This window comes from Natrix helvetica (assembly GCF_964273705.1).
Source record: "Natrix helvetica genome assembly, chromosome: 9".
NCBI lineage: Eukaryota > Metazoa > Chordata > Lepidosauria > Squamata > Natricidae > Natrix > Natrix helvetica.
In genome coordinates, this window is record NC_138560.1 from 14432367 (window position 1) to 14446147 (window position 13781).

General features: G+C 45.2%; 1 protein-coding gene across 5 annotated transcripts in view; it reads right to left on the reverse strand.

Moving 5' to 3' along the window:
- SYTL1 (synaptotagmin like 1) overlaps positions 1 to 13781 on the reverse strand; it is a 65897-nt gene that overhangs the window by 22086 nt on the left and 30030 nt on the right. For 3 of the 5 annotated variants that reach the window (XM_081961933.1, XM_081961936.1, XM_081961935.1), the window contains exons 2-8: positions 12433 to 12822; positions 10909 to 11057; positions 9100 to 9379; positions 6809 to 6860; positions 5418 to 5481; positions 3662 to 3750; positions 1786 to 1914 (exon numbers count right to left, since the gene is read on the reverse strand). In XM_081961933.1, the coding sequence (XP_081818059.1) occupies positions 1786 to 1914; positions 3662 to 3750; positions 5418 to 5481; positions 6809 to 6860; positions 9100 to 9379; positions 10909 to 11057; positions 12433 to 12560 (891 nt within the window). In that variant the 5' untranslated portion in view covers positions 12561 to 12822. The remainder of the gene's footprint in view (positions 1 to 1785; positions 1915 to 3661; positions 3751 to 5417; positions 5482 to 6808; positions 6861 to 9099; positions 9380 to 10908; positions 11058 to 12432; positions 12823 to 13781) is intronic. The other 2 variants (XM_081961937.1, XM_081961934.1) reach the window with 2 other exon arrangements.

The window sequence follows — 13781 nt, forward strand, 5'->3', positions numbered from 1 at the left end:
AGAAAGGAGGGGAGGGGAGAAGGAAGAGGGGAGTGGGGTAGGGAGGGGAGGAGGGAAAGGAGAGAGGAGGGGAGGGGAGGAGAAAGGAGGGGAGGGGAGAAGGAAGAGGGGAGTGGGGTAGGGAGGAGAGGAGAGGAGGGAGAGGAGAGGAGAAAGGAGGGGAGGAGAAAGAAGGGGAGGGGAGAAGGAAGAGGGGAGTGGGGTGGGGAGAAGAGGAGGGAGAGGAGAGAGGAGGGGAGGGGAGGAGAAAGGAGGGGAGGGGAGAAGGAAGAGGGGAGTGAGGTGGGGTGGGAGGAAAGGAGGGAGAAGAAAGAGGAGAGGAGGGGAGAAGGAAGAGGGGAGTGGGGTGGGGAGGAGAGGAGGGAGAGGGGAGGGGAAGGGGAGGGGAGAAGGAAGAGGGGAGTGGGGTGGGGAGGGGAGGAGGGAAAGGAGAGGGCATTGGAGGAGAGGAGAGGAGAAAGTAGGGGAGGGCATGGGAGGGGAGGGAAGAGGGAAGGAGAGGGAGACAATGGGAGAGGAAAGGAGATCAAAATTAACCGAGAGTCCTAGAAAAATACTCCTGCATCCCAGTGTACCCTCCACTTAGGCATCATGAAAAGAGGCTTGGAGGACGAGCAAAGAAGAATAACGAAGCTGGTGAAAAACTTGGAGGCTGAATGCTAATTATTATGATTTTAAACCCCTGGGTACCTTTAGCCTAAAGAAGAAGAAAAACTTCGTAAAGAGAGACCCGGTAGCAGTCTTCCAATGCCTGAAGGGCTGCCACCATGAAGAGAATGTAGATTTATTCTCTTAGGTGTCTGAAGGTAGGATAAACACCAATCCCTGAACGATTTACATGCAGATATATCCAAATTTGAAATAAGGAGTTATTTTCTAATGGAGCGAGTGGCACAGCCTCCCTCCTGGAGTTATTCCAATAGGCATTTGTCTGGGATGATCTAAAGACACCTGCCCTCCAACATTCATTTCCAACCCTAGGACTGAAAACCATCCAGGAAAGGATAACAGGGAGATTAGCATTTTCTTCTGAAGCAGTCTGTAACTCCTTTAGCCCAAGAACCATTTTTGTAATTCTTGGAACCTCTTTTGCCCATAACGGCTAAAAAAAACCTGGTGACACCGTTTCCTGCCATGTGGAGAAGACGAAACACAGAGAAACGAAAGTCCTAGACGAAGCTTAACACATTTTAAAATGCCAGGACAAACTTTTCCCCCAAACCTATGCATTGATACCAAAGCTAATTTCATATTTTGGGGGACGACGACGACAAATTTGATATAGAATTTAATTCAACGTGGAATCTACTTTTGGACTATAAACTTGTAACAGGTTTGCACCGTTGATCATTTTTTCCTAATATTAGTAATAAAGATTAAGATATTGATCTCTTTATGATCTTCTAAATTCAGCAAATTCCTTACATTAAGCAGAAAGGGTTACAATTTTTTACCCTAGTTTATAACTTAGAATTAGAGTGGTACCGGTTATAGTTGTGAAATGCTGCCTAATACCCTGATTTTAATTGTGATCTATTTTAGTATTGACTTAAAGTTTGCAATTGGCAACAACCTACTGTAATGTGGGATACCTCGAAATACGCAGATTTCTATCAATGCCATTTGTGATTGTTCTCTCTCTTCTCTTCTTCTGTCTTCGGGTGTTATAAATATTATTATCATCATGAATTCCAGAAACATGTTTTGCATTATCACCCTATATAACGTAGCTTTTGGCTCCCCCAGAAAAGGTTACGTTCTTCTTGCAACCATGAAATCACATACCGTGGATGAGCTCAAACTGGAGGTGGAAGAGCTAGTCTTCAGCCCTTTATGTGGGGGGTTCACTGGATTTGCCTTTGAAAGGGATGAAACCAAAGCCAACCCTCGCCCATTTTCCAATTGGCTGTTATTCTGCAACCCAACAAGACAGACACAGACTTCAGAGGATAACCAGAACTGCAGAAAAAACAATTACTGCCAACCTGCCTTCCATTGAGCACTTATACACTGTTACAAGTCAAAAAGAGGTCCGTGAAAATATCTACAGACCCCTCGCATCCTGGACATAAATTGTTTCAACTCCTACCCTCAAAACAATGCTGTAGAGCACTGCACACCAGAACAACTAGACACAAGGACAGTTTTTCCCTGCATGCCATCACTCTGCTAAACATCACTCTGCTAAACAACTAATTCCCTCACCACTGTCAAACTATTCACTAAGGCTGCATTACTATTAATCCTCTCGTCGTTCCTATCCTCTCGTCGTTCCTATCACTCATCTCCTCCCACTTATTAATTTAATTTTAATTTTATTTAATTTATAGACCACCCCCTCTCCCCAAAGGGACTCGGGGCGGTGTACAGACCACAATAAAACAATATACAAACTTAAATAATTATAAATACCCATTAACTTAAATAATTATAAATACCCATTAAAACAAACAAGTTATGACTGTAACTTTGTTGCTTGTATCCTTATCATTTATATTGATTGTTTCCTAGTATGATTTGATTGCTTATTTGTACCCTATGGCTATCATTAAGGGTTGCCCCTTACGATCCGTGATGAATGTATCTTTTCTTTTATGTACACTGAGAGCATAGACACCAAAGACAAATTCCTTGTGTGTCCAATCACACTTGGCCAATAAAGAATTCTATTCTATTCTATTCTATTCCTATTCTATTCTATTCTAATTGTTTTTAAATAATTGGGAGAATTATTATTCTCGTAAAATGCCTGCGATATGGTAATCTCCTAATCTTAAAATTCATCACTGTGAAATTCTAGTTTCAGAAGGATACATACAAGAAGGGACCGTACATAAAAACTTTAATACAGGGGTGTCAAACTTGTGATGACATGTCATAAGGTGACATATCCTCACTTTCCCCCCTTTGCTAATATGCTAGCACGTGAAACATCTGTTGGACACCCCTGCTTTAGTATGTCCTTCTGTATGTGAATTCCCAGTTGAAGTAAAAATTCAATGCTACTAATCCTTTCACAGGGAGTGGAGAAGCAACAGATAATATATGCTGCACGCCTCATTATACAAGTAGCCAAATGATCTGAAACAACATAAATGCATTACGTTAACTGCCTGATATGGACTGTGATTAATATATGTATATGTACATGCATGTATGGGTTTATATATACACCGTATTTTTTGGATTATAGGACGCACCAAGATTTTGAAGAGGCATTTTTTTTAAAAAAAAAATGCACTCTGCAGACTTCCCAAAAACAGACCGTTTTTCGTGACAACGGGCCCATTTTGTGTCAAAAAAGAGCATGCATAGCCTTTAGGAGGCTTGTAGAGTGTTCTCTGGGGCTGGGTGGTGGTGGAAATGGCACGTTTTTCATTCATTTCTGCCTTCCCAAGCCCCAGCAGCACTCTGGAAGCCTCCTAAAGGCTATGCATGACCATTTTTGCAAAGGGGGCGGGGTTTTGGAATGCCAAAAATGCTGTATTCAGTGTATAAGATGCACCCAGATTTTCAGCCTCTTTTTTGAGGGAAAAGGGTGCGTCTTATACTCCGAAAATACGGTAAATGCTCAAGCTCCGTTCAGTCCTCCTCCCAAGTCCACCTTGACGGAAGGGGTTACAAGGTCGTTAAAAGAAGAAAGCCGTCTCTGCCTTTGTACCTGCACTGGGTCCTTGACAGCTGGTTCCACTCCAGGCTGCTCTTGTTCCTCTGTCTCGGAATTCAGGCTGCTAAATGAGCTGCTTCTCTCTGCAATGGCCAGCGGGGTTAATGGATAAGGACAAAATGAGACACGGGACTTGGAAACGCAACAATTCTGCGTCAAGATTTAATGCTGCCGTCCAGTCATAAGAGACAACACAAAGGAGAACTGCCACAAAATGTCACAACCTGGGATGTTCCTATCCAGAATGCCAGCCAGCCAGTTCCTTGTCATTTGCCTGTCATTTGCACCCAGACACCCACTCAGAGACAGTGGGGTCATGCTTATGCATCATTAGATGGTCTTGGATCCTTCCCCCATATCTTAGAACAGTGTTGGTGAATCTTTTTGGCACCGAGTATTCAAACTGGAACATGTGTGCATGCTCTTGCATGCGCACGCCCCAGAGTGCTGGAAATCCAAAGATCAGCTGGCCGGCCCACATATTCCTGCATGGCCCGAAAAGCAGCCTGTTTTCGTGCTGTTTTCTGGCGCCCATAAAGAACAGCTGGCCGGCGTGCCGGAAACTAGAAAAGCAGCTGGCAATGGCGCCCATGCCCACAGAGAGAGCTCTTCGTGCCACCTCTGGCACGTGTGTCATAGATTCGCCATCACGGTTTTAGAATATTGTTTTCCTAAAGCAGGGATCTCCAAACTTAGCAACTTTAAGACTTGCTAAAAGAACTTTGAGTGTGGCTCCTAATGGGTTTGTGCTCAGTAGGGATGGACAGGAAGAAGCTGGCTATTGATCTTGGCAAATGGCTTGCTTCATGTTTTGGAAACCTACAAAGAGCTGGTCAGGGAGAGAAGGTCCTAGGGCCACCATAAGTGATGAATTCTTTTTGGTGCTTTCTGGGACCTTCACTCTATTCTTTTCTCCCCAACACTGGTCTTTGCACTGAGAAATGGCTTTCTTGAGTACACATGGGAAATGCTGCCCCTCAAAACAAGCACCCTGACTGGGAGAAGAACTGAATTTTCATCCGATTACAGTGGTACCTTGGTACTCAACGGCTTTGAAACTTCTCAAACGTGTGGTACTCAACGCATTTGAATGCAAAATTTTGTCCTGGTACTCATTTTTGTTTGGTACTCAACACACAATAGCAATAGCCCTTAGAATTACATATTGCTTCACTGTGCTTTTACAGCCCTTTCTAAGCAGTTTACAAAGTTAGCAAATTGACCCCAACAGTCTGGGTCTTCATTTGACCAACTTCATAAAGATGGAAGGCTGAGTCAACTTTGAGCCACTCAGAATCGAACTGCTGGAGCGAGCAGTGAGTTAGCCCTGCAGTCTGCATTCTAACTACTGCGCCACCACAACTGAAGCTAGAACTTGTCAGTGTTGGCTGCCTTGTGACTGACTACATTATTCCTTATCGGAATATCGCTTCTCGGCCTTTTGGCTAAGATCAAGTGCAGTATCTTATCGGAAAATTTTGTTTGGTATTCATCGCTTTTGGTACTCATTGTGCCTCCCGGAACCAATTAACGATGAGTACCGAGGTACCACCATAATGGCTCTGAGGATGTGAATACGGCTGCCTTTTTCTGATCCTTGAGACACCAATCCTCCCTCTAGTTCAGGGGGATCTGCGTGGGTATTTACACCAGAAAGAAAGCACACATACTAATGCAATTGAATACATTCTCCATATATTTATTTTGTGGTTGCCCTCAACACAGATGTGCGTTTCTTATGAGTTTTTACCTAGAGTGTTTTCAACAGCCAACCCTGGGAAGGAGACCACATCCTTGGACGTGAGGTTGGCCTCCTAAGAGAGAAAGAAAGAGAAGCGACCTGCTGTGGTTACTGAACACCGGTGATCTGAACACAAAGGTGCTTCCAAATCCTTATCAGCATAAGCCAAACTGCACCAGGGACTGTAACTCCTGAGCTACACAGCCCGAGTCATTTGTCACAGTAGCCGAAGGTTTACAACCACCAAACGCTGTGACATCCGCATGTCTCCAGGGATATTTGCAGATTTGCAGAGGTTATTTGCACAAAAGCCACCCTTGCACTGAGAATGAAGAATCGAGATTTTTTTTTAAAGGGGACCAATTTAATACCGAAGGGCAAACAGTGGCTTTCTGGATTTTGCCACATTTAGTCTCTTTATGACTAAGTGCGAACTGGAAGCACGGAAGCTTGGGTTTCTGGAGCTGAATCAATGTTTCTGCCTTTTAGAAATGATGCTCAGCTCTTCGCTTCCTGCTCCCTGTGTGCTATTGGCAGGGAGAGCATTCGAAAGGAGCATATTGGGCAGCTGTCCTGACCCTCCTTCTGCTCCACCACTTTAACTCTACTGTTCTACCTCCTTGGTACCACTGCCATTTACAACTGGCACAAATGTTCACAACTGATGGAAGACTCAGGCAGTGAGGAGGTTGGGGAGGAACATGGGCAAGTCCTGGAGTCTGGGGAAGGCTCTGATAAGTGCTCTTCATCAGAGGCAGAGATGGGGCCAGGGCCGTCCGACAGTTATCAGCTGCCTTCGGAGATGGATATCAGTGAGGCAGAAGAACAGCTGGAGCCTGTTCCTGATGTGTGCATATGCAGAGCTGCCAGGAGAAGGAACAGCTAAGGAACAAGGGCCGACTCGGGAGTAAAGGTACAGGTGGATGGTGAATGGCCCCTTCCATAGGGAATAAAGAGGAGCGAAAGGGGAGTTTGCAGGATATAATTAGTTCAATTCCTTAGGGCGAAGGTCTGTTCCTGACTTCTTGCCAAGTAATTGCTGCTACAGCATGGAGTTTGGAAGCCTGATCTGTAGTTGTGAAATCTCATGAAAGACTGTTTGCTGGGACTTTTCTGGTAAAGAGTTCCCTTTAACCCAGGGGTGTCCAAACTTGGGAACTTTAAGACTTGTGGACTTCAATTCCCAGAATTCCCCAGCCAGCCATGCTGGCTGGGGAATTCTGGGAGTTGAAGTCCACAAGTCTTAAAGTTCCCAAGTTTGGACACCCCTGCTTTAACCTAAATAAAAGAGGTTTTATCAAGACAAGGAGTCTGCTTTAGGATCTTGGGAGTCCTAGGTCTGAACAACCACCACCATCCACTCTGAATGAAGGATTCCCTGGCCATAATAGACCACTTACCGGGGTCTTTGTCAGTTGGAATGACTGAGGCACAGCATTTTCAGTGAGCAGTCTATAAGGAAACAGACAGGTGATTAAAATTATAATTTCATAGCAAGCTCTCCGGCTCCATCCACAAGAGATGTCTGTTTGAGTCCCACCCAGATTGCCTTCCAAAAGCTGCTCATAAGGGCACTTGGCCTTGAATCAAACCTTGATTGCATCTTGGTTTGATGATGGCTTTGTTTGGCTCATATCGTTTTATTCTATAATCTGCAGACCTTTTATCTGTATGCATCCCTTTGCTATATATTCTTTCCGAAGCATCTTTTGTGTAAAGTACCAAAATTCCTTAGGGATTTGGGATTCTACAAATAGCAGCACTAAATATGATAAGGATTTAGACATGTTCTAAAAGGAAAGATGTGTTTTCTGGAAAATATTAAAGGACCGTGGAGGGACAAAGTCAATACCATTCTTCAAACATCTGAAGGGTTTTTACATAGGAAAAGAAAACAACTTGCCTTCTACTGCCCCAGATAAGGATACATTTCAACTGAAAAGTGTTATTAGCAAAAGCAGTTAAAACCGGGGTGGAAGCCAATTGGAGTGGAGAGCACATGGCTCAGCAGTTGAACTACACTTCCCAGCTCTCCTTATTACTGACCATGCCAGTGGGTGCTCCTGAGAGCTGTAATTCAGTATCACCTGGATACTGAAAGGCAGGGGTGGGTTCCTGCCAGTTCTAACCTCTTCTATAGAAGAGGTTCCACAAATCTACCGTGCCGTTTAGAACCGGTTCCAGCTCCCTTCCCCCGCCGATCCGCACATCATCAAGATAAAGAGCCAGAGGAGGAATTCTGGGAGTTGAAGTCCACAAGTCTTAAAGCTGTCAAGTTTGAACACCCCTGGGTTTTTTTTCTCTAAAGGGTTAGGGGTGCGAGGGTCTTGTAACTTGACAGCTTTAAGACTTGTGTGCTTCAAATGCCAGAGTTTTTGAGCCAACACTTTGGTTGCTAAGCAAGAGCGTTGTTAAGTGAGCTTCACCACATTTTACAAGTTGGCCACTCCCACCCGGTCACATGGCCGGCAAGCCGCTCCCACAAAGCAGGCCACACCGACAGAAGAAGTTCTACAAAATTTTGAAATCCCGTGGACCACTAAGATGAATTATTGGCAGTATGGGGTCCTTCAGGCACTTAGCTTGGCTGCCTGTTAGCAGAGAGAAGCGCCCGGGGTCAACCCTAGATTTGTTGTCCATTGCAGCTAGGAATCTCAAATACAGCCAAGAATAAATGTTTGTCTTGTAGGCAGCCTGGATGCTAGTTTGCCCCCCCCCCTTGCAAACTCTATATTTCAAGGAACCCAGCTGAAGTTTTGTGCACCACTCACTGAAGGGCCTGGACTTCCACGGAGGGACGGAGGAAAGGGCTGGAGCTACTAAACAGGCAGCCAAGCTAACTGCCTGAAGGACCTCATCCCGCCCTCTGCACCGTCAGTGAGTGGGAGTAATTGCTTTGGCGGTCCATATCCGGCCCAGTGGCTGTAGTTTGAGGATCCCTGATTTAGTGCAATCTAAAAAATGCAAAAATGCAGGGATTTTTCTGCGGACCACTAAAATTTTCTCATGGACCACCAGTTGGTGACCGTTGATCCGAAGGACAGAGGATCTCCTCTAATATAAGGTATTCAGGGACTTTCCCTTCAATTGAGATCTTCAAGAAGTTAAATTATTATGTCTTGCGAATGTTCTACCTCTGGATTTCCTCAAAAACTGCAAATGGGAGAAAGCAGAGCCCACGTGATATGCAGGGGATCAGCAAGACGCTCAAAAGTTTGACAGAAAGAGAAATCATTCTATCAGGTGAAATCAAAGAAAGGAATACATTTATTTGTGAAGGGTCTAGATTAAGCTCTGATTCTAGCAATGTAATCAAATCTTTGAGTTGGACAGGGGCTCAGAAGAAATATCTTGATCTGAAAATCTTCAAACCATGTGTTCAACCAAGGAACTTAATTACAATGCCTGGATTGACATTTCTTTTTGCTAACCCAACTTGTTTCAAGAGCCATTGCTGCCACATTTTCCATCTCTAGCTCATTGCTTGAGCTTCTGTTGCAAGACTCTCTTATGCCGTCACCCTTTAAAAAATGTCTACAGCTTTCTCAAATAACTCTTCCTCCTTGATAATTTAGGTAATGTTTTCTGCTGTAAGAATGAAGCTTTAGCTGTTTGGAACACTTTTAGAGAAGCTTGCATTTTCATAGCAAAAAACACAACTTTCTTCCCCCTGAATATGAAAGCTGCTTACACATCCATGGTCTCCATTGTCTTCTGATCCTCTGGCATATCTGTGGCCTCCATTGTCTTCTGATCCTCTAGCACATCCATGGTCACCATTGTCTTCTGATCCTCTGGCACATCCATGGTCTCTATTGTCTTCTGATCCTCTGGCACATCCATGGTCATCATTGTCTTCTGAACCTCTGGCACATCCATGGTCATCATTGTCTTCTGAACCTCTGGCACAGGTTCACTGATCACATCTATAGTCTTCAGGCTGCTTTGTTGCTTGAGTTCCTGTTCATCTGCTTTGGTAGAGTGAAAGTAATAACTTATCAAAGAGAGAAACAACCTAGAACTTAGGAGAAATTTCCTGACAGTGAAAACAATTAATCAGGCTTGACTTCAGAAGTTGTGGGTGATCCAACACTGTGGCTTTTTAAGAAGAGATTGGATAGCCATGTGTCCAGTATGGTACAGCCTCTCCTGCTTGACCTGAGGTTGGACTAGAACAGTGTTGGTGAACCTTTTTGGCCCCAAGTGCGGAAACGGGAGCACGCACGTGTGTGGGAGGGAACACCAGAAACCAGAAGGGCAGCTCTCTGGCACGCATGTATGGGAGCACCAGAAACTGGAAGAGCAGTTTCCCAGCATGCATGTGCATGCCGGGAAGCTGAACTTCCAGTTTCTGGCATGCATGCACACACAAAGACCAGCAGGCCAGCACACATGTGCATGTCAGAACCCAGAAGAGCAACTGGCAATGTGGTGTGTCTGGAGAGATGGCTCTGCATGTCACTTCCAGCATGCGTACCATAGATTTGCCATCGCGGGACTAGAAGATCCCCAAGGTCCCTTCCAACACTGTTGTTTTGTATTCTATATTCTTTTACAGAGTAGCTTTATGCATCATCGTAAAGTCAACATTAACCAAAGGCACTTTGATCCAAAAGAATGAGAACTCCAGACTGAGATTAACTTTCCTCATCACCCCGGAAAAGGAAGATCAGACATTAAAAAAAATCATCCATCCTCACCATGCGGATGCTCAGGTTCTGAGCAACCCGAGACCATCCTCTCCTTTAAAAATGACTTTAAAAGCTACATTTTATGATTGTGAGAGTTATTAAGCAACGGAACAGTCTGCCTCCTAAAAGGTGAATGTTCCATTACTGGATGTTGTCCAGAAGGGTATGAAGATTCCTGCACTGGGCAGGGACTTGGACCAGAACAGGTGTCTCCAAACCTGGCAACTTTATGACTCGTGGACTTCAACTCCCAAAATTCTCCAGCCAACGTGGTCTTAAAGTTGCCAAGTTTGGAGATTCCTGAAGATGAAATGACTATTTGAGGAGCAGTCTTTAGAAGTTAGTGAGCTCCCAAAATATTGCTCCTCTTGCAGTGGTGAAATGCAAAATATTTTACTAGTGGTTCTGTGGGCTTGGCTTGGTGGGCGTGGTGTGGCTTGGTGGGTGTGGCTTGGTGGGCATGGCAGGAGAAGGATATTGCAAAATCCCCATTCCCACCCCACTCTGGGGCCAGCCAGAGGTGACATTTGCCGGTTCTCCGAATTACTCAAACTTTCTGCTATCAGTTCTGCAGAACCTCCTGGATTTCACCCCTGTCCTCTTGTTTCCTTTTCCCTAATCTTGGAACCTAAGGAATAAGAGGCCAGTCTGATGCCTATGGAGATCCTCAGTCATCCAGGTCATGGTTGGCTGAGGAAGCCTCTTGGATGAGAAACGAAACGTCTTCAAAGAAAACCCAGAAAGTGTAGCTGCCTCTTGAAAAAAGCACCTTTGGGACAAGAGGAGAGTCAAGCATCTTTTTCGCTTACCTCTGGGTTTCTTCTTCCGGCGGATGGAAGCTCGGACAATGTCTGCCCCAAAGAGATTGCGTTGGTGCCGTTCGGAACGGACATCACGAAACCATTCTCCGGAAAAGATCTTCAGCCAGTTTGGGTCAGAGATAGACTTGCGCAGTTTGCTTGAGGGGGGCAGAGAGAGAGGGAAAGAGAAACAGGCAAGTTGGAAAGTTTATCTGGGCCAGAGTCTTCAGGGCAGCTGACAAAACACAGGCAGTTGGAAGGGAATCAAAACAGTTACAATTATTAATTCAAACCAAGAAGAATCTTGGAAAAGGAGAAGCCAGTGCTTCTGGAAAGATGAAGCTATGGTAGCTAAATGCAACTTTGTGATTGCTTTCCTGGAAGTAAGTTCAACTGAACTCAAGATGACGTCTTTGTAGGACATAGGATTGGACAGTAACCCATATGCTGGGGGGGGATGGACATGTGTCATCTTTCAGACTCAGGTAAATTACAGCTGGCATGATTGAAGCTGAGACGCTGAAAGTTTTTCGGTCAGGTAAGCTAGGAGGGATATATATGTGGATGGACACGAAAGCAGATGTTGTGACCTAGGCTTCCCCGGCAGCACAAAGCTGGATCCTCATCCCGATAAACCTCTTTTATTTAATTTACAGGAATTCCTCTCCAGCAAAGTCTTTCCTCTCCCACAGTCTTTCAAAATTACCGACCTTTATCAGACTTGGAGAGTGGCCAGGCTGATCTCTTTCAGACATCGCAATACTTGGCAAGAATGCAGGAATGAAGTAATTTTCTCCTGCAAACTCCACTCCCCTTTTGCTCCTCTTTTATTGCCTATGGGAGGGGCCATTCACCGTCCACCTGTGGCCTTACTCCCAAGTCGACCCTTGTTTCACAGCTGTTCCCTTCATCTGGCAACTCTATGCATGTGCACACTGGGAACAGGCTCCAGCTGTTCGTCTGCCTCACTGATGTCTGACTCTGAAGGCAGCTGATAACTGGCATACGGCTCTGGCCCCCTCTCTGCCTCTGACACAGAGCCCTCATCAGAGCCTTCTCCAGACTCCAGGACTGGCCCATGTTCCTCCCCAACCTCCTCACTCTCCGAATCTGCTGCCAGCTCCGCTGACTGCTGGCAGGCCACTACAGCAGAATCTGTTAGTCTAAGCATCAGTGCCTCTGGGTTTCTTGCTAACATCTAGGGTGGGGATATGGCAAGGCAAAAAGGAAAAGAAGAATAATGTAATGGACGCTCTCCTGAGCTGCTCCTTTAAGCACACGGGGAAGAAAATGCCCCACTCAAATCTTGCCCAGCAGTATGGCTCGGCCAATACAAAAGGCGTACCAGGTCCCAGATGTGGCCTGATGACCTTAGATTGCCTATCTATGGCTTCCATGAATGAAACCATGGAAGACATCTGGAAGGGAAGAACCCTCCCCACCCCCCGTTAGAAATAGAGATCATTCTAATCTGGCCACTTTAAGAAAGCATCCAAATCCTATTGCGACAACCACCACCGAACAGGTTCTCACTTGATACGTCCTTCCTCGGACATCTGGAGCTGCAGGTCTCTGTGCAAAACTTCCACAATTGCATTCTGCTCCTCCTCGGTCAGGAAGCTGAGGTCCAGCATGGCCTCGATGCCAACGTCTTGATCCATGGGAAATTCTTGGCAAGGATGCTTCGAGTCAACACCATGCAGTTCTTAATCCCACCAGCGTTTGCTAAACATTCGCTTCCTCCTGCCGGTACATCCTCAGCGTCGAATTGGAAGGTCCAGCCAGCAGACAAACGTTATTGTTCTCCTTGTTGCCATAGGTACAGGAACAATTCTGAAGAAGGCAGCACCTGGCTAGTCTAAGCGATGAGACATGGGGGGGGTGATTCTCCATTCAGGTTGCCTTCAGGGGAGATGCACCCTACTGGGGAAAAAGATAAAGGAATGGGTTTTTTTTTAAAGCTAACAAAAGGGCCCATGGCTCACTCAAATTGATGCACATGTAAGATAGCTTTTCTTTTTAAAAAAGAGAAAGAGGAGAAGAGGGTCTTTTTGCGCCCAGTCAGGAAGCTCAAGCTGCCCAAGAGTGGCTGATTCTGTTCTACAGAGGAATCATTGAGTCTGTCATCTGCACCTCCATAACTCTCTGGTTTGGCTCTGCAACCCAACAAGACAGACACGGACTTCAACGGATAATTAGAACTGCAGAAAAAACAATTACTGCCAACCTGCCTTCCATCGAGGACCTGTACACTGCACGAGTCAAAAAGAGGGCTGTGGAAATATCTACAGATACTTCACATCCTGGACATAAATTGTTTCAGCTTCCACCCTCAAAAGGACGCTATAGAACACTGCACACCAGAACAACTAGACACAAGAACAGTTTTTTCCCCGAACGCCATCACTCTGCTAAACAAATAATTCCCTCACCACTGTCAAACTATTCACTAAGGCTGCATTACTATTACTATTAGTCTTCTCATTGTTCCTATCACTCTTCTCCTCCCACTTATGACTGAAGGACTGTAACTTTGCTGCTTGTATCCTTAAGATTTATATTGATGTTGATTGTTCCCTGACTGCTTATTTGTACCCTATGACTATGATGAAGTGTTGTACCTTATGATTCTTGATGAATGTATCTTGTCTTTTTATGTACACTGAGTGCATATGCACCAAATACAAATTCCTTGTGTGTCCAATCACACTTGGTCAATAAAGAATTCTATTCCTATTCTAAAAGTGTGCTTATTGGAAGATGCAACAATGGTTGTGTATAGCAGTGTAAGGTAAAGGTTCTCCTTTCACATATGTGCTAGTCATTCCCGACTCTAGGGGGCGGTGCTCATCTCTGTTTCAAAGCCGAAGAGTCAGTGCTGT